Consider the following 23,638-nt stretch of genomic DNA (forward strand, 5'->3'; position numbering starts at 1 on the left):
AAAAAAAAAAAAATGAAATGAAATAATTGAAGTTATTGGGAGCTAAAATCCACGTGGATATTAAAAATTTTAATTGCGTTCCCTCTGAGTATTTAACACTGTCTATCAAATCTTAACAGAGTACAGACCAATCCCTGATTGCTAGATTCCAAATAATAGTTGCTAACAAGTTGCCAATCATAACTGCTGCTATAGAGTCAGTCACATGGGATATTCTTGTCACAGTTAATCTTCACCATCAACTTGACTGGATTTAGACTCACCATGGAAACACACCTCTGACTGAGTGCGTGAGGCTGTTTTCCAGAAAAGTTTAACGGACGTGAGAATATGGACAGCCCCATCGTATGCAGTGGGCCACTGGCTCAAATAAAGAGAAATCAAATTTGGCAACACATTCATTTCTCCACACTGATTGTGGATACAGAGTGGCTAGCGCTTTTTCACCAAGCCTCGCCAACCGTGCTGGCTGTATGCCCTAGAACTGTAAGCCCAGATAAACCCTTGCTCCCACGTTGCTGCCTGCAGGGATTTGGCCACAGCAACAAAGAAATTAATACATTTAGAAATTGTTATCTGGCCGGGCGGTGGTGGCGCACGCCTGTAATCCCAGCACTCGGGAGGCAGAGGCAGGCGGATCTCTGTGAGTTCAAGACCAGCCTGGTCTACAGAGCTAGTTCCAGGACAGGCTCCAAAGCTACAGAGAAACCCTGTCTCGAAAAACCAAAAAAAAAAAAAAAAAAGAAATTGTTATCTGAATTTCAAATTTTAATGAAACATCTCCCCTCCCTCTGGAGGCATTTGCAAGATCTTGTGCTGTTTTTTGATTGCTACTGACACCTATTGTGGACAGTACAGGGATACTGCTAAATATTTTACATCCTTCAGGCAAATGACAATTTTTTTCCAAGATATAAATAAGCTGAGAAACAGGAAACTAAAAGGCCATCGACTTTCAGAGTTCCCGGGAGACAAGGCAGAACACGGAATTGTCAAACTTCATCTTCAGTTTGGAGAAGGGAGGGCGGCGTCCAGGCCTGGAGACGGGATGCCAGAGCCCGGAATTCCTACGGCAGCGAATGAAGTCTCGAGACCAAGGAGGTGGCGTGTGACTATTCCTGCGTGTGGGCTGTACAGCACGGGGCAGCTAGGAGCGCCTCTGACAGACAGACTTCTGCCGCCACCTCAGAACAGACCGAGCATCTGTCCGCCAAGGCTCCGCAGCCCACCGGAAGCGGCCCGAAGCAGCTAAGGCGTCCTTCTCACCTAGCAACGCCCGGGGAAAGGAAGTGGCTGTGGCGCCACGCCCCCTGCGCCTGCGCACAAGCGCCGCCTGCTGACGTGGACCGGGCCGCTGGGCCGAGCCCAGCGCTGAGGAGAGCAGCGGCCGCTGCGGTGGGAGAGCGGCGAGCGAGGCGAGCGAGGCGGGCGGAGGGGGATGGCGGCGCGGCTCGCTGCGCGTGGGGGACCGGAGGCTGCCGGGCGGTGCCCATGGCTGCTGCTGCTGGCGCCGCTATTGCTGGCTCCGCTGCTGGCGCGGCCCGCCGAAGCCCTGGTGGAGGGGCTGTACTGCGGCACCCGCGACTGCTACGAGGTGCTGGGCGTGATCCGCTCGGCCAGCAAGGCGGAGATCGCGCGGGCCTACCGCCAGCTGGCCCGGCGCTACCACCCCGACCGCTACCGGCCCGAGTCGGGCGATGGCCCCGGGGGCGCGCCGCCAAGCGCCGAGGCTTTCCTGCTGGTGGCCACCGCCTACGAGACGCTCAAGGTGAGGCTCGCGGGCGCGGATCGGGGGACCGGGGATTTGGGTCTCCCACCTGGGTGACCAGGTCCTCCACGACCCCGGCACCGGGCGGCCGCCTCCTGGATGTCTCGGAGGTCCGCGTTTCCCCCACGTGGCCGCGAGAAAGAGCCACCTCGGCCCATGGCCACCTCCTCGAGTCTTGGAGGACAGCCAGTTCTCTTTTTGGACGGTTGTTATGCAAAGCTTTGCGCTTACTTTATTTTTGGTGTAGAAGCATTCTGATAATTCGGTGCATGCTCAGAAAGCGGGGATTGTTAGTGCTAGGGTCTGGGATAGGACAGAGGAAAGAAAGATACGGAATGCTGAGCTGATCCGTGCCAATTTGATAGGACAGAAGTTTGGCTTCTAGGATGATGTCAATGATGACATTTAGCTTAGGTCCAAAGAACTAGGAAAAAAAAAAACTACAAAAAACAGTGAACTCTCAGTCCAAAGACTGGACGTTTGACTCTTGGCTCTGACACCCCCGAGTGACCTTGGATAGCTGTTTCTTTAAATCCGTTTAATAGACTAGGGGCAGAAGATTGTAAACTATTAGTAGGGATTGTTTTTGATGTGTTTAGTGATTTAGCAAGGTTTTATTGTGTTCTGTGGATGTGGGGAGAGTTAGCCTGATACCTTTTCCTTCAGTTACCGTAATATATGTAAGAAATTAACTGTTCAAAGTCATGCTTCATGGAGGTATTACTGCTTCAAGAGCCCAGTCATGAGAATGCAACAGCCATTGTAGCTGTATTTCTTAGGGGTTTTTTTTTTTTTGTGTGTGTGGGGGGGGGGGCAGTCTTTTCTGTCTGCTTTTAATGACTGCTTTGAGTAGCTGTGCTATCATTTAAGGGTGGATTCGCCCTCCAGATTAGCTTTACAGAGCTTTTCAGGCCCAGGGCATTTTGAAATTGGAGCTATGAAAAGCGTGTGCCTCACTTCCGAAGTTTTCACTAGCCGGTGAGATTGCAGTTTTTATTGGCACCTGTCTGAGGTATTATGGGTGAGAAGCTGGCAAAATGCTGACATACAGGGTTTAGTCCCGTTATTGGAGCAAAGAGTGAGAGCGGACTCCACAGAAACCAGAAAGAACGTGCCCCACGCACAGCAGCCCAGCACCTGAAGACCCACGCTGTTTGCTGAGGAAAAGTGGGTATTCGACACTCAGCCTGTGCCTGTGTGGGTGATGTTCCCAAGGCTGCTGGGGCACAAGGGACCCTGCTGAGAGAGCAGTGCTCTATCCTGTTGTGTCTCCTGGGTTTTGTGGGGCTGGAGGTGGGTGGGTAGGCTTGGTGTGGGAATGGTGAGCATGTTCTTAAGAATTTTAAAAACAAGTGCCAGGACTAACGTGTAGAAGCAGTGACAGCAGATAGCATTCTTACTGGGAGGACCCCAGAACTCAAAATTGTGTTGCCCTTTTTCTTTGAGAGACTGTTTCAGAGGCCTTATCTGCTTGTTCCATGTGATTGTTTCTAAACCTTTAGACCCTAAAGTTTAGAATTGATTTATCAGTAAATAAAAAGCTAGGTAAATAATGTGTCTACTCAATAACAAGGGACTTTTAGGCAGTTAAAAACTAGTGTGTTAAGCTGGGTGTAGTGGCATGAGCCTTTAATCCCAGGGCTCAGGAGGCAAAAGCAGAGTTTGAGGCAGCTGGTCAATAAAGCAAGTTCCAGGACAGCTGGAGCTATGTGGGGAAACCCTGTGTCAAAAGCACAAACACGGGGAAACCTTGTCTCAAAAACACAAATAGATAGATAGATAGATAGATAGATAGATAGATAGATAGATAGATAGATAGATATAGAGAGATTGATGGATGATAGTAAAATTAAAAGCTAAACAACAACTTATTGTGTCTAGAGTGACATTTTACTTGGTTCTGATGTATGTTTGTATAGCTCCAAACACCTGGCAGCAGGGCTGGAAATAGAGTGGCACTGTGGGGAAGGGACCGGGGGAGTTCTGCACCGCTCCCAAGCTGCACTGCTGATGAGGCCAAGCGGGACTCTGAAATGTCCTATTTGGAATTTAGGGGTGAATTTAGGTTTAGCTTCTCGATAGTGCGTGGTAGGATCTGCTCTGCTCATTGTATGGCCTTCACCTGGAAAAAGACTTTGAATCGCTGTGATATTGAAGACAACTAAGTGGCCTGATTTGTTTTTCTCTCATAACGGAGATCTGAGAAAGTTGCCCGAGAATTACCATTTTGGGGTAATGCAATGATTTCATGAAGGATGCCATCCAATGTTAGAGGGCCAGCTGGCTTCATATTATCCCACTGAAGCAATGGCAGTGTAATAAGTGTTCTGTTTGTATTATAGTCTTAGTCTGGAACAAGGATTTGGGAGGGAGAAGAGATCTATGAATTTTGCAGAGAACTGGTCAGGTAGGGTGGCAGGAGAGCATGAGCTGCAGGGCCTCTGGGATAGAAATGACACAGGAGCCGATCCCTGAATGTTGATAATAGGTGCATCTTCAGTATGGGGTCTGGATTTGTATAAGGCATCAGTGGATTGTCATTCTGGGGTTGTTTTGCTCATATAAATGTCCTTTTGAGAGTAAGGTGGGGTGTTTTTGGGGGGTATTTTGTTTATTTTAAGATGGTGGTAGTTAAAAAATAAGTACGGTAACAGAATTTAAATACAGTTAATGAGACAAGAAGGTAAGATACTTGGTCAGTACTAATTTAGCAACAAAAGATTATGCCTGTGCATACAGACAGTGAGAAAACCCAGAAAAAGGATGGGTAGTGGAGGGCGAAGGCTGTGCCCAGGTGCTTGTGCAAAGTTATACTTAGTTCTTGCTAGAAGTAATTTATGATTTGGGTCACACCATGACTTCAGACTGGTATGATTTCACACGGTGCTATATGGTTAAGCTAATGCAAAGGTGTTTTGATTATTTGACTATTGGGCCTTGAGGGAAATCTGCTTTGGAAGAAATCTGCTGAGTCTGCCCTGAATCTCCTGTGGTGGAACACTCTAGTCTGACCATGCGGCCTTATGTGGCTATAGCACTTATCACACTACACTGTAAATTTAAGTAGTTCTTCTCTTTGCCACTAAGCCATGCCCCTTCTTTATTATCTGTGTATCCGTAGGACCTAGCACAATGTCTGGCACATCAGATACTGAATATTAATTAAGCTCACGTTTGGAGACGATTGAGGTAGAATGGAAATTGGAAGTGAGTTTCTGGCATTTGCCATGGTTCTGTGCAGCCTGCTCTGCTGTCTTACTCCAGTGGTGGTTTTAGAGTGCTGTGTGTGGGTCATTGCAGTGCGACGGCTGTGAATGAAACACTCCTGCAGGATTGTCTTGTCTACTTTAGTGTTTTGATGGTTTTCAAATGAGAGCAAAAATAACTTATGAATGTAGGTAAAAATTAGATGAAATACAGAAAGTAGCACAGAATAAGCAGATGCAGACATAGAAAATTATGATTGGTAAGAAATGAAAAAGTAGATTTTGACATTTCACAAGATCACAAGAACATAGAAAAGGTCATAGGAATATTGCTGGCGTAAAGGTTATCTGATAAGTTAAAGAGTGTGTAAGGAGATTAGATCTGTCTCGGAAGCAAGGCTTCCCAGAGAAGAACAATGCTTGTTTTTCTTTTTATCAGTTACTGAGATGGCAGGATCACTAGTACTTAAAGAGAATTTGGCAAAGGAGGACTTTGCATTCCCTGGCCTGTGATATAACTTGCTGTTGTTTCTTAGCTATTTTCTTACCCCTTTCCTATGCTCTGACGTCAGGTGCTAGGGAGGGGATTAGGAGAGAAAGATAATGGAAAGTAAGTAACAACTCTCCCGGGTTTTTGTTTGTTTTGTTTTTAAACCAAAAATTGAATTTTGTATATGCTAGGCAGGCACTGACCTATATCCCCAACCTACTTCTTTTTTTTTTTTTTTTTTTGTGACAGGGTCTTACAATGTAGCTCTGACTATCCTGGAACTCACTGTAGACCAGACTGGCCTTGAACAAACAGTGCCTCCTCAGCACTGGGATTAAAGGGTGTACCACCGTGCTGGTCTTTTATTTGTTTATTTTGGTGTGGTTGGTTTTGAATAGGGTCTTAGATAGCCCTGGCTGGCTTCAAACCCTCTTGGCTGAGGATGATCTTGAACTCCGTTCTTTTACTCTGCCTCCAAGAGTTGGGTGCAGGCTTGTTCGCCACACATACCCTTCTCTGTTTTTCAATTTTAATTTTACTGCAATTCTCATCTAAGTTACTCAGGTTGACCTTGAACTCACTGTATAGCAGCCAGATCTTGAACTTTGTGGTCAATCCTCTTTAGTCTTTCACGTAGCTGGGATTACAGGTTTGAGCTCACAGGGTCAGCTTGACTTTAAGCTTTTATTAAAACCAGAGAGACAGATACTTATTGTTTGGTCATAATTTACTTAAGTTATATACTACAGTTCATATTTCATTGTGAAAATGAAGCGACTATTCTTGGGATTAGTGACAAATGAATGTACTCTTTTAGCTAGACCTGGAAGAAAGCCGCATGGTTGATGGTCAGAGGCATTTCTGATGAACAGAAGCACAGTCGGTAGTGGTCAAGGTTTGTTCTAGCAGTCAGGTACTGTATTCTCTCCAGATACTCTTTGTTTTAAGGAGAAGTTGACTGCACTTCTTAACATTCCAGATCTTTTCAGCCATGAAGATTTTAATCAGCTGTTCATGGTAAGTGGGTACAGTTAACTGTCTGTGCCCATGTGTTCTGCATTCAGGGATTCAGCCAAATTTAGATGAAAAATATCTGGAGGGGAAAATGTCTGGAATTGTAGCTCAGTTGGTAGAGAGCCTTCTTAGCATGCATGAGGCCCTGGGTTTGATCTCTAGTCCAGCATATACTTCGTGTGGTAACACGTGCCTGTAATCCTAGCACTGGGATCAGCAGTTCAAGGTCTTCCTTGACTACACAAGAACTTTCAAGCTAGCCTGTGCTACCCGGGGCTCTGCCTCAAAAAAAAAAAAAAGTGCTTGTATTGCACCTGTTTTTTCTTTGTTTTCTAGATAGTATAGTGTGACGATTACTGCTTAGCATTTCCATTGTATCAGGTATGACTAAAGGAGGATATAGGTAAAATATAAATGTTGTGTTATTTTATATAAGGGGTTCAGCATCCCAGGATTTAAGTATCTACTTTGGTCCTGGAATCATCCTTCCCCCAGTCATACTGAAGGATGACTATCCTGAAAATAGGTAAATTATCTATCACAGTTATGATGGTAATAAACAGCCACATTACATAATCCTAGAGATCAGTGGTCCTAACCCTCCTAACGCTTGATCCTTTAATACCATTCTCATATTGTAGTGGCTACCAAACATAAAATGATTTCATTGTTATTTCATAACTGTAATTTTGCTACTGTTAGCAGTGTAAGTATCTGCTAAGTAGGATATCTTATATGCAACCCCAGTGGGGTCTTCACCCCAGGTTGAAAAGTGCTGCTGTAGATTATAGACTGAAGTTGGTTTTAATTTCATGTCTACTCTGATTGAGTATGACTACCTGCAATACTTGTAAGGGTTCTGAGGCCTTTTCTGTGATTAGCTGTCATGTGTGATGTGGTTGATTTTTTCCTATGCATTCAGAGTGATATGGTAGCACTCCTATCTCATTTACTTTCACTTATGAAACCACAATAAAACCTTTTTTTTCTGATCCCTGAATTTGGGTTGTTATTGCTGATCTAAGGCTGATTTTTATAACATATGCTTAATTCTGATGCTGTGATTACCTAGTATATGATATGTCAGCAGCAAATCAGAGCATTTGATCAATCCCAAACTCCTAATGTGATATAATTTAGTAAAAAAACCGACTAGTTGACACACTAACCCCCAGTGCTTGGGCTTGAATCCAGGATCTCATACACACTAGGTGAGTACTCCACCCCTGATGTGCAGTCCTAGCCCTCCCAGTTGACACTTTAACTTAGCTCCTGCAGGTAAGGGTAAGGAAGTTCAGAGAAGTGAGAGTGCAGACTCTTTCCTGAGTCACTTTGTAAACTTCTTTTCGTAGATCTGTTTCTAGTTTGGAAGCCTGTAGAATACGCAGGAAGGAAACTGCTTCAGAAGACTAAGTTTGGGATTAGATGGTTATGAATGACCTGTTCCCCTCTCCCCTTTTGAGATAGTCCTGGGCTACTCTCTCAAACTCGCGTAGCTGGAGAGGATGGCCTTGAACTCTGCTTCCACCTCAGAAGTCCTAGTGTTCTGGTGCTGCTCTGCTATGCCTGTTTCTTCTTCAGGGATGCGATGATTGTGTGCATGGTGTTTGTGTGTTGCTCTTTACCCACTGAGTCACCTCCACAGGCCCTATTTCTAGTTTTTGTGCACTGCTACGGATCAAACCCTGTGTTTTGAGCATTCTAGGCAAGCACTCTGCCAATTGAACCATGCCCTCAACTCAAATCTTAAATTTTTTTAAATGTTTGAACTTTATATTTTGAATAGTTACAACAGGTTTTGAGATGGAAAAATAACACAATCTTGTTTGTTTCAGAGAGCAGCTCAAGGAAAAGATGAGTTAGGGAGGGCAGAAGGGTGTGAAGGAATAGGAGCCTGCAGGCATAGGACTTATATGACCAGGACATTTATTACAGAAGCAGCTCCTCTGATCTGTGACCCACTTATCAGCCTGGAGCCGGTAGCACACAGCACACTGTGAGATCAAAGGACTGGGACTAACTGTCCAGCTTCGCTGTCCCTACTGCACAAGGCTCGGATCTTCTGACCCTTGGCTTGTGACTTTTACTGTTAGGGAAAATATCCTCCAGGAATTGGGCATTATTTAGGTGTCTCTTTGTATGTTTGTGAAATTAGAAAGTATATTTACAGCAGAGACTGGCTCTGTCTTACGCTCCTAATTTCTTGTGATGCTCAATTAATCTCTTCTGCCTCACACCCCTTTCAAAGGGAGAGTCTTGCAAAATTTTCTATGGCTGGCTTCAAATCTGTAATTCTCCAGTCTCAGTCTCCAGAGTACCTGGGATTATGGATGCTGCTGCTGCTTTGCTCTTTCTAGCCAGTTTTTTTCCTGTTGCTACTTAGTTTTTTTTAATTTGTTTTGATTATTATTATTAATTATTTTGTGGCGCTGGAGAGTGAAGGAATCTACCTGGAAACTATAGACCTAACCTTCCTTCCTTGTAAGCTTTGAAGTCTTTTCTTCATGCTTATGCTGTAAACTACTTTTCCTTAAGCTGCTGTCTTTATGCAGTCTTTGCTATTTTCTAAGGTCTTTGGTGTGTGTGTGTGTGTGTGTGTGTGTGTGTGTGTGTGAGAGAGAGAGAGAGAGAGAGAGAGAGAGAGAGAGAGAGAGAGAGAGAGAGGTGGAAGCCAAGGATTGATATTGATATTAGATTAGGTGCACCATGGCCTGATACACTCTTTGCCTTAATTTACTAAGACTGTCTCTTACCTAGCCAGAAGCAAAATTGATTCAACCTGTTGGTTTAGCAAACTCCCCTTGTCTCCACCTCCTGAGCATCATATTCTAGAGGTTCACCATGCACCCACCTCTTATGTAGATCCTAGAGATCTTGATTTTGGTTTTATTCATAAGCCATCTCCCCAGGCCTCCAAACTCTTTTTGATAAAACTCAGCTACATCTTTGACTTCAGCCTCTGTTTTTAAGCTGATAGCCCCCAAACCTGCCTGTTTTGTAGGCTTGGTTTTTCAACACCCTCTTACACATAGCACAGGTACAGTCTTGCTATCTTTGTTAAAGACTAAACTTTAAAAAAGAATATAATGATGCTTTTCACACAAGAACAAAAAGAATGTATGTCAGAAACTTTGGCCTAACTGACTAATTAAGAAAACCAATGTGATAATGACAGTTCATTCAAAGGAGAAAAGTTGTTGCCTGTTCCAAGTCTGATACGGATTGCTGAAGTGCTGATAAAGTAGTAATAGTTCCATTCCACTGGATGCAGTCTGCCTTGCTGTGAGCACAAATCGTTGCCTTTACTAAGTTTTCTCAAGTTATAAAGCACATCTCGAATAGTAGTGGATAATCCTTGGAGGCTCCAGAGCGTGCAGACATAGCCAGTAATTTTTGTCCTTCCGGGGCTGGAGAGATGGCTTAGTGGTTAAGAGCATTGCCTGCTCTTCCAAAGGTCCTGAATTCAATTCCCAGCAACCACATGGTGGCTCACAACCATCTGTAATGAGGTCTGGTGCCCTCTTCTGGCCTGCAGACATACACACAGACAGAATATTATATACATAATAAATAAATAAGTATTTAAAAAAAATTTGGGGGCTGGAGAGATGGCTCAGCGGTTAAGAGCACTGATTGTTCTACCAGAGGTCCTGAGTTCAATTCCCAGCAACCACATGGTGGCTTACAACCATCTCTAATAAGATCTGGTGCCAAATTCTGGCCTGCAGGGACACATGCAGGCAGAATATTGTATACATAATAAATAAATAAATAAATCTTTAAAAAAAATTTGTCCTTCCATTTCCCTCTGCTCACCAGACTTGCTTCCTCATCCTTCATGCTTACATAAGCCACATATTATATATAATTAGAAACTTCAGTATTATGTTCAGTGTCTCCTTTGATTCTTTTTGTTTGTTTGGTTGTTTTTTTGCGACAGGGTCCCTATTCAAAGCCCTGGCTGTTCTGAAATTCGCCATGTAGACCAGGCTGGCCTCAAACTCATAGAGATCCACCTGCCTCTGCTTCCTGAGTGCTGGGATTACAGATGTGTGCCATCACGCCTGAGCGCCTTTGATTGTTGTGTATCCTTTTAATTACCAGGTCCTCCAATGTAATAGTGCTTTCTCACCAGGACCGCTAGCCCACAAATAATGACACAGAAACTTATTATTAATTACGAATGCTCAGCCTTAGCTTAGGCTTGTTCCTAACCATGTTTTTTTCCTGACCATGACCAGTAACAACTTGCAACCAACCCCCAAAACATAATGACAAATATTTATAACTTACTGAATGACCCAAAACCACCCACCCCAACTCTTGGAAATGTGGACATCATGTTCTGTAGATTGCTGCCTGTTGTCTGGGGGCAGTGGCATATTCAGGGGATCCTGAGAAAATTGTGATAATGATCAAGTCCTAGGAGAGGTAGCTGTATTATTTTTGTTTAGTCACTGTGTGATGGGGCACTGTAGAACTTATCTGAAGTTCTGCTGGAGTAGTCTGTGAGACTGAGCATCTCAGCTAGTAACTTTAAAGTTGTTCTGGGTGTAGACTTTTGAGGAACCTGTAACAGAGGCACTCTGAGAAGCTAGAGTGTCCTCATTAGTGTCTGGTCCTTTTTTCTCTGAAAACACCCAAACATTTAAAGGTAATGTACTTATCTGTAAATACACAAGTATGGAATGTGCAGTGTGCATAAGTCAGCTAAAGATACTTTTTTGTTCTATGTGTGAGGAGGTAAGAGGCATCTGTCAACTTTATAAGTCCATTTGTCTGAATATCCAACCTGTAATACAATAAGTGATGAGGACTCTGTAATTAACATGATTTATCATGTCTCATCCAGTCTCAGCTGTTTCCATGCAGAGGATCAGCAGACACGTCACTTGCCCTGTAGTCTTTCCTGGCTTCCTTCCCCGTCTGTAGTCAAGATCTTCAGGGGGTCTCCCCAGGTCAAATCAGATCTCTATTAGTTTTGAAGGAATCCATAGCTTTTCATTCCCTGTGGAAACAAAAGCACAATCTCTCCCCTAACTCAACATATTCCCCAACTTCCGTTCTGAAGCCAAGACATGCCTGAAATATATAGACTGATTTAATTCAGCACTCTCTTCCATAATCCAGTGTCTCTCAACAGCTGTTGTTCTCTGTTCATTAGCATTTTAAAAATTCAAAATTAACCAAGCACTATATAAGATCTAAACTCCCTGTGTTGTAATATTTTCTGTCCTTATGTGGCTTGTTATTTTTATTACTTTACTCTTTCTTTAAAAACTGTACTATTGTTTCTAAACTACTTTTTTTCTGTGACTGTTTATACCAACTTCCTTTTATTTCATTAGCCACTAAGCACAGTTTTAAACACATTGTAACCTGTTCAGAGGTTCTTTCTCCCTCCTCCTCCCTCCTCCCCATTCCTTCCTTTCTGTTTCTTTTGTATTTTTGCCCATGTAGCATTCCCTGACTGTGTGAGCCAAGCCACCTTTCCCACTCTACCCTGGCTCCTGCACGGTTGGCTTCACCCCCCTTGGTGCCATGAAAGCCTAGCTTCATGCTGGCTGGTACCAGCCCTGGAGCTGCATTTTCCCGCTGCAGCTCTGGGAATTTGTAATATCTGCTTGTGGCAGGTATTTATACCCAGAGCCTAACCAAGACACCGTGAGTTCTGGGAAGCAGCTTGTTTGGATCTTTTTTTTTCTTTCTTTTCTTCTCTTTCTTTCTTTCTTTCTTTCTTTCTTCCTTTCTTTCTTTTTTTTTTTTTTTGCTTTCTCAGGCCTTATGTGGATACATTTAGCCAGACATTAGGCCCCCAAAATATCAGTACTTTCTCACTGGGACCACCAGCTCACAAATAATGACATGGAGACTTATTAATTATGAATGCTTGGCCTTCGCTTAGGCTTGTTCCTAACTAGTTCTTATAACTTAAATTAACCCATATGTTTAAATCTGTGTTTTGGCATGTGGCTCCTTACCCCATCTCCATACTGCCCATCCTGCTTCCTCTGTGTCTGACTGGTGACTCTGCCTTTCTTCCCAGAGTTCTCACCCTGCCCAGAAGCCCTGCCTATACCTCCTGTCGAGCTATTGACCATTCAGCCTTTTACATCAATTACAGCAATACATCTTCACACAGTGTACACGTATCCCACAACACTTCATATTCCATTTAATCACTAAAAGCTATTACTCATTGATCTTTTTTTTTATTTTTTTATTTTTTTATTTTTTGGTTTTTCGAGACAGGGTTTCTCTGTGGTTTTGGGGCCTGTCCTGGAACTAGCTCTTGTAGACCAGGCTGGTCTCAAACTCACAGAGATCCGCCTGCCTCTGCCTCCCGAGTGCTGGGATTAAAGGCGTGCGCCACCAACGCCCGGCTCATTGATCTTTTTTTTAATCTTTGCATTTTTCAAAATAATACAACAAAAATGTCTTCAAAATAAATAATTATACTTAATGCAGTTTTCCTCAAACTTTGAAGCTTTTCACTTTTGAACATCAGAGACAGCAATACTAACTCTGTGACAAAGCATGTAAGATTATTCTGTAAACCAGGCTGACCTCAAACTCACAGAGATCCATCTGCCTCTGCTCCCAAGATTAAAAGTGGGATTAAAAGTGTGTGCCACCATGCCTGCCACATATAAGACTCTTCACTCAGTATTACTTTTCTATACTTTTACTATTGCTTTCTAATTGTCCACATTATTTAAGCTGAGTCTCTTCTGCTGTTCAGTGCTTCTGTGTCTTAACACTCGATTCTAATGCTTGTACCAGGGTCCAGCATTTCCTACTTGCTTTCTAAGACCCAGCCCTCTTTTCACTTCATCTCTTCTGTGAACCCCATTGCCGTGGGCCTGGGCAAAGTTACTCAGTCCTTTGTTAGCATATGAAATTGTGCTTTTTGTTTGCTAGCTTCTTCTGGAAAGGAGGGCTCTTGTTGCTAAGACCTTGTCTTACTGTTTTCATCTTCCCCTGTGTTTAACATGGGGCTGATTGCTTGCTGAATAGAAAAAGAGGAAGATTTTAAAAACGGAGGTGATAAGTACACATTGATACTATTAGCTGAGACACAGAAGAGCAAACCTGCTTTTGAGCTTGTTGAATTGGAGATATTTATGGTACATTTAAAAAATGTTCAGGACATAGTTGAAAGGAGGAAGAGCCAGGGAAAGTAAAGGTGTCACAGGGCATAGATAGTTGGATCAGGGGCCTTGAGAAGACACATAAGATAGTTGCACTTGTGATTAACTAGGGGTCAGGGAACAAGAAAGAACAAAGAACTGATAGCAGTTAATTTTCCTTAATGACCTGGAGAAAAATGTGAAGGGCCAGGTTTTATTTTTGAAACATCATCATTTATGTGTGTGTGTGTGTGTGTGTGTGTGTGTGTGTGTGTGTGTGTTAATAAGATTAATGTGTCTTTTTAAGAATGAGCAAAATATGATTACATTTTCACATAGTCTTGATTTCTGGCCTTTACCATCAGAAAATGGTTTCCTTATTCTGCATAATAGAACGTTTTGATGTAAAATTGGCTGCAATATCTTATATTGCAATTCATGTTTGTTGAAAGTAAACAATGCATAGCTAATTTTAAGCCAAGAACATAATGTTTTTGTTCGGGGAGGGGGTGGTCATTTTCACAAGAGAAGCAAGGGCTGCTTTGCTTGTGGGTTTCCTTTGTTCACTTTTGATCTAGATATTGGTGGTTGTGTTCCAGTCCTTCTGCATATGCCCAAGAGGATTGGGAATGGATGGACACCAGCAGAAGCACCATTTACTCCTGTAGAAATTAGAAACAAGGAGTATATTGCCCTGCTTGTCGAGGCTCAGGACAGAGAGGAAGAAACAAGTATAAAGGTTTTGATTTTTCAAAGAAGTTGGAATCTCCTGACCCTGGGACCTTAAGATGCACAGTATTGCTGAAAGGAAAAGTACTACCTTATTGAAAGGTAAGATCCACATTAGCATATCTTCATAAGCTGTAAATTCAAGCAGCCATTTCTGTCGTGCTGAGGATTTTGTGACATAATCACTCAGCCAGCCTTGCTGGTGAGCTGCAGACCTGTGTGGCTGGAGAGAGATGCGGAGGAGAAGAAACTCTTAAGACATTTCACATCATTTTGAAGTGACATACTGACTGCCAGGCACTGAGCTAGGCCCTGGGAACATAGAGGTTAATGAAAACCTACTACCCACCGTCTAAGAAATCCTCATTCAAGTAATGATTACGATGTGATAAGTGCTATAATAAACAGGCACTAAGTGTGATATGAGTGTTCCAGGGTAAGGGATCGTAGTTCAGTGGTGGTAGAGTCTCGCTAGCATGCTCAAGGGCCTGGGTTCGGTTCCCATCACCACAAAAACCTGTTTGAAGCAGTAGGATTCATGACTTTTAGGAACTCATAAGGTTAGAAGAAGGGAACATGCTTCAAATTAGAGAGGTTTATATGTTGTCGAGAAAATACATTGCATTGTCTGTGAGAGGAATGATGAGGTATTGCTAGGCAGGTGGGTCTGGGCCAGTGTGGGGTCTTGTTGCATGCCAAGGAAATGTAAACTCTGGCTGTGGGGAAGCATCCCAGATCAAATGAAAAACCCGTGAGCCTCTGTTCTAAGAAGTTTTAGAGGGGAAAACACTATTACAGTAATAATACACCTTAGTTCTCTCATATGGCCCCTAAAAGGAAGATAGCCGTTCTTATTCTGTCTTTGGCTACATATTCTTGGTGTCTGTATGTCTTAAACTTTGTAGCTTACTAAAGTATAGGATCTCAGCCGGGCGGTGGTGGCTCACACCTTTAATCCCAGCACTCAGGAGGCAGCGGCAGGTGGATCTCTGTGAATTTAAGGCCAGTCTGGTCTATAAGAGCTAGTTCTAGGACAGGCTCCAAAGCTACAGTGAAACCCTGTCCCGACAAACCAAAATAACAAAAAATAGGATCTTGACCTTAGTCTGTTGAGAGAACTCCCTTTCCACTTTGTACCAACTTTGAATATCTTTTAAATTTCATGAATGCTTCAGCTCAAAGATTGTTTTCATTTTATAGAGGGAAAAAAAGGCTTTACAGTAAAAATTCAGTAAATGAATAAATGCTATAACAAGGAGGTGGCCAACTTTTTTTGCCCTCTAAAAACCAAAATAGGCACATACATTGTGGTGTCTCTTAGAAAAAGAAACCATCCTAAGAGGAGTGAGATTTGACCCTGTGACCTCTTAGAGTGTTGTGTAGTGTTGGGACTTAGAAAGCTAGGATTCTCTGAGGAGAGGCAGATACTAGGGTGGAGCTTTAGCTACCACCCTCTTAGCGCAGTCTATTACCTGACATCATAGGTCCAGAAACTCTGAGAAGATGGTGACCTTGGGGGAAGGTCTGGACATGATGCTCGAGCAGAAATAGCATCTGTGTTCATAGAACGCGACCTCACTAAGAAGGGGAGGAAGAAGACTGAACAGGCGCATAAGGTGTCAGTGCCCTCAACTAGGGAGCAGCAGACAAACTGGACAAAGGGTCTGTGGGGGGCTGGTGGTAGAGGGGGGTAGGAGTCTGACTTGAGTGTGGCATTTAGTTCAAAATTATATGCAGTCTGGTTGGAGCAAAAAGAATCTGTTTGAATACATTTCAAAAGGTTGGAAGCTTGGGCTAAAGCTAAGTTTCAGGCCTTATTAGAATGTTTCTATAAATCTAGCCACCAAAACCAAAAACGTGGTGGAAGAAGAGGGAAATTCTAAAAGGATGTCTTAAAGTACTGAGTGAGACACCCCTGGAGATGTGGGCTGGAGATGTGGGTGTGGGTGTCCAGAACTGCCCGTGTCTGCTGTAAAGATAACTTCCTAGGCTAGAAGCTCTGGGTGTGGTGGTGGCCTGATAAGGAGTAGTGGATTCGTGGCGTAGAGACACCATGAGAAAACCCCTTAATGACAAAAGAGAACATAGGAGTGGATTTGAAGATGGCAGCAGCCTGAGCCCACGCCTGCTTATATAACAGTCAGTTCTTCAGCCCTCCACACAATCTGTCTGTCATACAGTGTTTACAGAGACTTATCATATGCTAGCGAGAACTTTCACTGAGCATTCTTTCTAAAGTTCAGCTTTTAATGGAAAATACATGATGATTTTAATAAATATAGGAAAGATTTTATCATTAGCCAACTTTTTATTTTAACTGTAAGAAGGTACATGTTGAAGAACACCAAAGGCAGCAAGCTCTAAACAGACCTTGTAGCATCCCCCACAGTGACAGGCACTGGGTTGGATTTTGAAATGTCTGGTGCAGCTTGTTAATGTTGATTGGTTTAAACTAGAAGGACACCCTCTTAGGTTGTTGTTATTTCTGCAATGCTTTCTATTGCACAACATAGAAAGATTAAAGAATTTGTCTTGGTCTTAGTGTACCATTTTCATAAGATGGAACAAGTTGAAAAATAGATTTCTTTCATCTTTTGAGATAAAAACTGTATCATATATACTTCAGTAGTTCCTAGGTAGCCCAATAAAATGTTGGCATTTATCTGTTAGAAACTGATTACATAAAAAAAAATGAAAGACTTTGGAGAAATGCTGATTATGATGGAGAGATGCTGGGGGAGGGGAGAAAAGTGCTTGCTGGTGTCAGCATGGTGACCTGAGTTAAGATCCCAAGCCCTCATGCAGATGGGTGTGGTGCTGTCCCTCCCTGGAAGCTTGTAGGTCACCGAGCTAGATGTACACAGCAGTGCACAAGGAGAGTCCCCGACAGTGAGGGCTGACATCTGACGCTGTCACTTGCACTGTGGCACTCACATGCCCGTACTCACACACACACACAGATGTGTGTGCATACACACCCACACATCTAAACAACTGAAATATAGAACATGCCCTAAAACTTTCAGAAGTCTTTGGACAGAATTTATATTAATAAGAAAGGTAGGTTTAATCATTCATGAAGTGGGCTCTGGCAGTGTGTACAGCAGTAAAGTACTGCTCTTCTGTAGCCTGTGAACGCACAGTGTATGTCTTTTGATATTCAGAGCAACCATGGAAAAGACCAGGACAGGTAGTATTTCTTTTTACAAAGAAAGAGAATGAAGCTCAGAGGAGCTTAGTATTTTGCCCAGGTCACAAAGCTAGACTCTGATATTTGTCTCAGTGTCCTTCGGCGTGATTAGGCTTAGACTGGCTTCATTTGCCTTTTGCTGTCTTAATCATTGCTTTCAACAGAAAACCTTCCTAGACAAAGCTGGGACCTGATTGTGACTACAAAGGAGATAAACCCCATTTCCTCTCAGTGGTCTTGAGTAGGTATCAGAATGAACAGGAACTTCATCAGGAGCAGCATTAGCTAAAGGTTAGCTATTTTCCAAGTACTGGGTTTTCCAAGAATACTGAAAATACTAAGGAGTTTAGGGAGTGTTTTTATTCTGCCTTTATACCTTATGTAAAAGTCCTGAGAACAAAGGTGTATACATGCCTTTAAGGTCTTGGGAAGTTTTTTGCTTTGATATTTTATTTGCATCTTTTATAATTCTGAAATTCTCAGTTAACAGATCATAAACTGAAGCTCTTAATGAAATGTGTATGAAGTAGAGTATCCCTCACTTTACAGGATGAAGAAACACGGAGAGATTATGACTACATGCTGGATCACCCAGAAGAATACTATAGCCATTACTACCACTACTACAGCAGACGCCTAGCCCCCAAAGTGGATGTTAGGGTGGTGATTTTGGTCACTGTGTGTGCCATTTCAATGTTTCAGGTGTGTATTCATGAATATGTATATGTATTTCTGCGTACTTATGTTGCTGAGTGCTAGCCATTAAATCCGTATTATAAGTATATTTTATAATTTTTTCTTCCAGTTGTATAATATATATACAAATATATATTATAGGTAGAGCATACATACCCCCCTCCCCAGACTCCTAGCGTTGGAATCTTTGTCGTCAAGGAGTCTAAGAAACTAGTGGCTATTCTACCAGTCACCTTTCTACTGCTCTGATAAAGTACCATGACAGAAACAACTCAGAGGAGGAAGGATTAAGCCGGGCGGTGGTGGCATACATCTTTAATCCCACCACTGTGGAGGCAGAGGCAGGTGGATCTCTGTGAATTCGAGGCCAGCCCGATCTACAGAGTGAGTTCCAGGACATCCAGGGCTACGCAGAGAAACTGTATCCCCCCCCCCACACACACACACACAAAAATTTCAGTTCCAGAGAGAGTCCATATTGGCAAGGAAGGGCACAGTGGCAGGTAGCCTGAGGAGGGAGCTGATCACATTTCATCACGCTGCTGTAGGAAATCCTGCAGCCAGTGGGTGGGAGGTTACCCGCCCACTGGGACGTGGCCTCTTATTTATACCGCTGTAGAGCATGCGTTCGGCCTCTTTTCTGACTGCGGGATTTGGTTTCTGTTCTTTGTTCCAACAGAGGATTCTGAATTGTGAGTCTACCCATAAATAAATAACCGTCTATTTCTCAGTTATGAGCTAGCGTGGGATTTCTTTTAAGTGTCCATCTTCATCATGCAGAAAGTAGAGGGAGCAAAGTGGAAGTAGAGCGTAGAGCGAGGCTGAAAACTCTCAGGGCCCACCCAGGGCTGCATTTCCTCTAGCGGCTCCACCACATCCCAGACACCTGAGTTACAGGAGGCAGTTCTCATTCAAACCACAAAGATGTCATTGCATAGCTACAACCCTTTCAACCCTATTTCTTCTCACCTCCACACAGCCGGATGATATGTACTTTCATAGGACTTTTCAGTGGTTTCCCATAAACTTGGAAAAGTTAAGAACACTCTTCCTGTGACCTAATAAGGCTGGCATTTCATTGGCTGATGCCAGCAGTGCTTGCCTTCTTTAGCAATCCCAAATACCCCCACAGAGTTCTGCATGCCCAGAAGGGGCTGCTGCTCAGCTGGAAAACCAATGGTTCAGATTCAAAGTGATGCATGAACTCCATGTGTGGTTTTAAAACACCACAGGGTCTAAGTTCAGCCTGGAGTGACATCTTCCCTGTTATTCTTAAACTGTGCTTCTCATGTGTTCATTTAGTAATGATTAGGAAGAAACCGGCAAGTCTGTGAATGACTTCTCTCTTCTTAAAGTGTTTTATTTTGTGTATATTGATGTTTGCCTGCATGTATGTATGTATGTATGTATGTATGTATGTATAACCACCTGTGTGCCTCGTGTCTGGAGGCCAGAAGAGAATGTCAGATTTCCTGAAGCTGAGTTCAAGATGGTTCAGCATGCTTTGAACCAACCCCAGGTGCTCTCCAAGATCAACATGTGTCCCTAACCCTTGAGCCATCTCTCCAGTCCTGAAAATTGCTTCTCTAGCAACAATTCAGTTTAAATAACAAAACATTCTTATTAAATGCTGAGATAGTATATTTCAGCTTCTTAGCATTTGTAGAAGGATTACCCTCCTCCTTTCCATTTCTGGTGGATTCCAGGATGTTACTAGTGTAGTACCTGAAGCATGGATATGCTGTATGAGCAGCAAAGCCTTTTCTGAGAGTTAAACCCTCTGAGGATGAGTGTATTTATGAACTATGGGAATTTTCTATTACCAAATGAGTAGAATTAAAATATACTTGAGTCTTTGTGTTCCAAATATGGTAAGCATTCCTGTCGAACATGTGGATAATTCAGGAAAGAGATCAAAAGTAATCATGTGGCCTGAGGTTACAGCCTGTGAAGGTTGAACACAAATGTCTTATTAGCTGTTCCTCTGGTGAACCAAGGGCAGGGGAGATGTGTTGCTAATAAAGGAAGATCTTTGAGCTCACTGTTGTTAACTGGTTTTTTGAGATAGATTCTTTCTACATGGCCCTGGGTGATCTCCAACTCAAATCCTTCAGCCTCCCCCAGCCAAGTGCTGGGGCTGCAGGCCTGAGTTGCCACACCTGGCTAAGGCCTTTAGTTTTAGTTAGCTGGGATTTTGTGAGGGATGACATTCACAAGGATTACTGCTGTTGCTTTCTTTTTGGTGGATTTTGCTAGTAAAATGACTTATTTTTATTTTATGTTCTAGTATTTCAGCTGGTGGAATAGCTACAATAAAGCAATCAGCTACTTAGCCACAGTACCCAAATACCGCATCCAGGCAACAGAGATTGCCAAGGAGCAGGGACTGCTCAAAAAAGCCAAAGAGAAAGGGAAAAACAAGAAGTCCAAAGAAGAAATCCGTGATGAGGAGGAGAGCATCATAAAGAATATTATAAAAAGTAAGATAGACATAAAGGGGGGCTACCAGAAACCCCAAGTACGCGACCTCCTCCTGTTCCAAGTCATCCTCGCTCCTTTTCACCTGTGCTCATACGTAGCGTGGTACTGCCGGTGGGTCTATAACTTCAACATCAGAGGCAGAGAGTATGGGGAGGAGGAGAGGCTCTACCTCATACGCAAGTCTATGAAGATGACCCAGTCTCAGTTTGACAGCCTGGAGGACCACCAGAAAGAGACGTTTCTTAAGCGGGAGCTGTGGATAAAGGAGAATTACGAGGTGGGTGATGGCTGCTGCCAGTGGAGAGTGGTGTCTCCCATGCTGCAGCTCCACGGCCGTGAGGGGTCCAGTGAGGAATGGAGGGCCTACCTTACTAGAAAGTATGACCGTATGTTACAGTGGGGTGACGGGCTTTTCCTTCAGAGATCTTAGCAAAAGTTAAGAGTGGTCTAGCTTGTCAGACTACAGTGGACTGATGTACGTAGGCTGTCTAGATGGCTTTCTGTTGTTTGCACTAATTAAATTTGTTCCTTTCCAAAACAGCAAGACAGAAAAAAATGAAAAAACTGTTGAAATAATTGTTTATTTTAAGATTATTGAGCATAGACTCTTCTGAACAGTACTACTAAATTTTGGACTGTTATTTGCTTTTTATTTAAATCAACTTACTGTATTGCCTTTAAAGCTGGGGCATTTTACCAAACGTTAATTTCCACTGTTGTCAGCTCCAGAAATACTCATATGTGCTCAGCAATCTAGTCACAGTGCTGAAGGCTCCAGCAGTCGCACTGTCCCAGGTTCTGATACAATAATTGGCTAATATAATGAAAATAATTATACTGAGCACAGTGAAACATTCTTCAGAGATTTAAGATATGTTTGATGTTACATTGTTTTGTAGTCAACTCCATTTTGTATGTAATATTCTAAATAGATCTTTATTGAAAGTAAAATTCTAGGAGTTGTCAGATGTTTGACAAGTAAGTATATTCCTGTGTGTAAACATGTGTGTATCCCCTAAAAATAGGAGATAATATACTATTTTTTAGCTTTTAAAACTTTTTGAGGGAATGGAGAGGCTCCATGGGTAAAGCCCTTGCCACACATGCATGAAAAACTGAGCTTGGTGGAGACAGGTGGATCCCTCGTGCTCATTGGCCAGCGAGCCAACCAGATCTGTGAGCTCTGGTTCAGGGGGAGACCCTGTTTTAAACATAAAGGCTGGGAATGCTGAAGAAAAGACAGTCTCCTTCAGCCCTGAGCCTCTGCATTTTATATACATGTGCACACCCATATTTACAAACACATACAGGCATGTGCACACGCACCAACATTGCCATCCACACACACATGCACAGATTTTTGAAAGGTTTTTGCTTTAAATCCTCTCTTTTTAGATTCTTGTATTGGGCTGAATTATATTGCATGAGGTTTTCTTAGTCATTGTTTTTATTATTTGGAAACAATACTTTTTAAAAATTATTGTGGCTGTAAAACTGACTGTAAGAAATTGCTCATTTAGTTTTGGTTGACTAAAGCTTAAAGAAATACTAGAAATTCTTGTTCATAACCTGTGTGATTTATGCAACTTTTTTTGTGACTTTAAATAAAATACTAATTATCTTTGAAAAGTAGATGTAAATTCAATTTCAAGGCAAATGTATACATAAAGCCACTTTGTTCAGTTCAATTTCAAGGCAAATGTATACATAAAGCCACTTTGTTCCTTGGTTAAGTAAAACATATGAAGGGAAAAAAGTACTAATTCAAGCCAGATCAAGCATGGTGTTGTATACCTCTCTTAATCCTATACCTCAGAAAGACTGAAGCAGGAGGATTGTGAATTCAAAATTAGTCTGAATTACTTAGCACGTCACAGGCCACCTGAGCTACATTGCAAGAGTCCATCACAGACAGCAGACAGAGACGCTGTAGTTCTTGTACAGCTGGTTGTTCTGACATTGGATGTTAGAGTGCTTTAGTATTTGAGTCAGTCTCCAGAGGCAAATCGGCACATTCACCTAAAGTTATATTGGAAAATTAGACACTCCATAAATACAGCAGCATGGGTTTCTCTCTGCCTTTATGACTAAAGCCATTTGTATTGTTTATGCTCATAGGTCTACAAGCAGGAACAAGATGAAGAATTAAAGAAAAAATTGGCGAATGACCCTCGATGGAAGCGGTACCGGAGATGGATGAAGAACGAAGGGCCTGGACGGCTGACCTTTGTGGATGACTGAGGATCAATGAAATGCGGCTGTCCCAGACTTGACTGCGACACTGTTCTCATGGCAGTTGTTGGAGAGGTGCCTGCTGCTCTCAGCAGTAACTGCAGTTCACGAGGACATGATCAAACAGAATGATGTAGAAGTCTCAACTTTCCCATAAAACTTTATACAGAAGACATTTATGATGGTTCAATTTTTATAATCTATTTGTGGATTTTGTTAAAAAAGATTTGACATGGGGATTTATTAGTTGCCATTTAAAATTTTTATATGTTTAGTTAAATTTGACATGAAATTTATTAGATACCATTTAAAACTTCTGTGTGAAGTGTTTCTTCTTCAAGGGTATTTCCTTATGTTTTCATAATGCTACATTTTTCTGCTTTCCTGGTCTATACTTTTACAAAACAACAACAAAGAAATTACAACAGCACTTGATCATATTATTGTGTCTTTCTGGACACACGTTTCTTCAGGAGAGCCATTCAGTGTCATCCTGTCCTTACTGTAGCCCTTACAGGTTGAGTATGCTCACAGTAATCTCTAGGAGAGTCTCTAGAATCTCTGCAGTCCCCACTAACTACTCTTGATAAGATCAGACGCTCTCCAGGAGAGTGACCACCGTCCTTGTGGGATGTGCTCCATTACAGTCTCATTATAGGACTGTTTAATCAAACATTTCTGCAGAGGGACCTTGTGAACAGG

At 42.6% G+C, this 23,638-nt stretch overlaps 1 protein-coding gene across 1 annotated transcript; it reads left to right on the top strand.

Annotated features, from left to right (window-relative positions):
* Positions 1 to 1,420: 1,420 nt before the first annotated feature.
* Positions 1,421 to 23,072, top strand: LOC101999459 (dnaJ homolog subfamily C member 25). The gene is made up of 4 exons (XM_005362233.3): positions 1,421 to 1,768; positions 18,077 to 18,229; positions 20,511 to 20,981; positions 22,823 to 23,072. Exons 1-4 carry the CDS (start codon positions 1,439 to 1,441, stop codon positions 22,943 to 22,945), a joined length of 1,077 nt encoding a protein of 358 aa, XP_005362290.1. The 5' UTR covers positions 1,421 to 1,438; the 3' UTR covers positions 22,946 to 23,072.
* The last annotated feature ends 566 nt before the right edge of the window (positions 23,073 to 23,638 follow it).

Source organism: Microtus ochrogaster, linkage group LG5 (assembly GCF_000317375.1).
Source record: "Microtus ochrogaster isolate Prairie Vole_2 linkage group LG5, MicOch1.0, whole genome shotgun sequence".
Lineage (NCBI taxonomy): Eukaryota > Metazoa > Chordata > Mammalia > Rodentia > Cricetidae > Microtus > Microtus ochrogaster.

What these genes read in the sequence shown, in the direction of transcription:
- LOC101999459 (XM_005362233.3), top strand. Translation starts at nt 1,439, where the DNA reads ATGGCGGCGCGGCTCGCTGCGCGTGGGGGACCGGAGGCTGCCGGGCGG. An exon ending in GTGCCATTTCAATGTTTCAG is followed by an intron (nt 18,230 to 20,510) that starts GTGTGTATTCAT and finishes TTTATGTTCTAG; the next exon opens with TATTTCAGCTGGTGGAATAG. An exon ending in GGATAAAGGAGAATTACGAG is followed by an intron (nt 20,982 to 22,822) that starts GTGGGTGATGGC and finishes TTATGCTCATAG; the next exon opens with GTCTACAAGCAGGAACAAGA.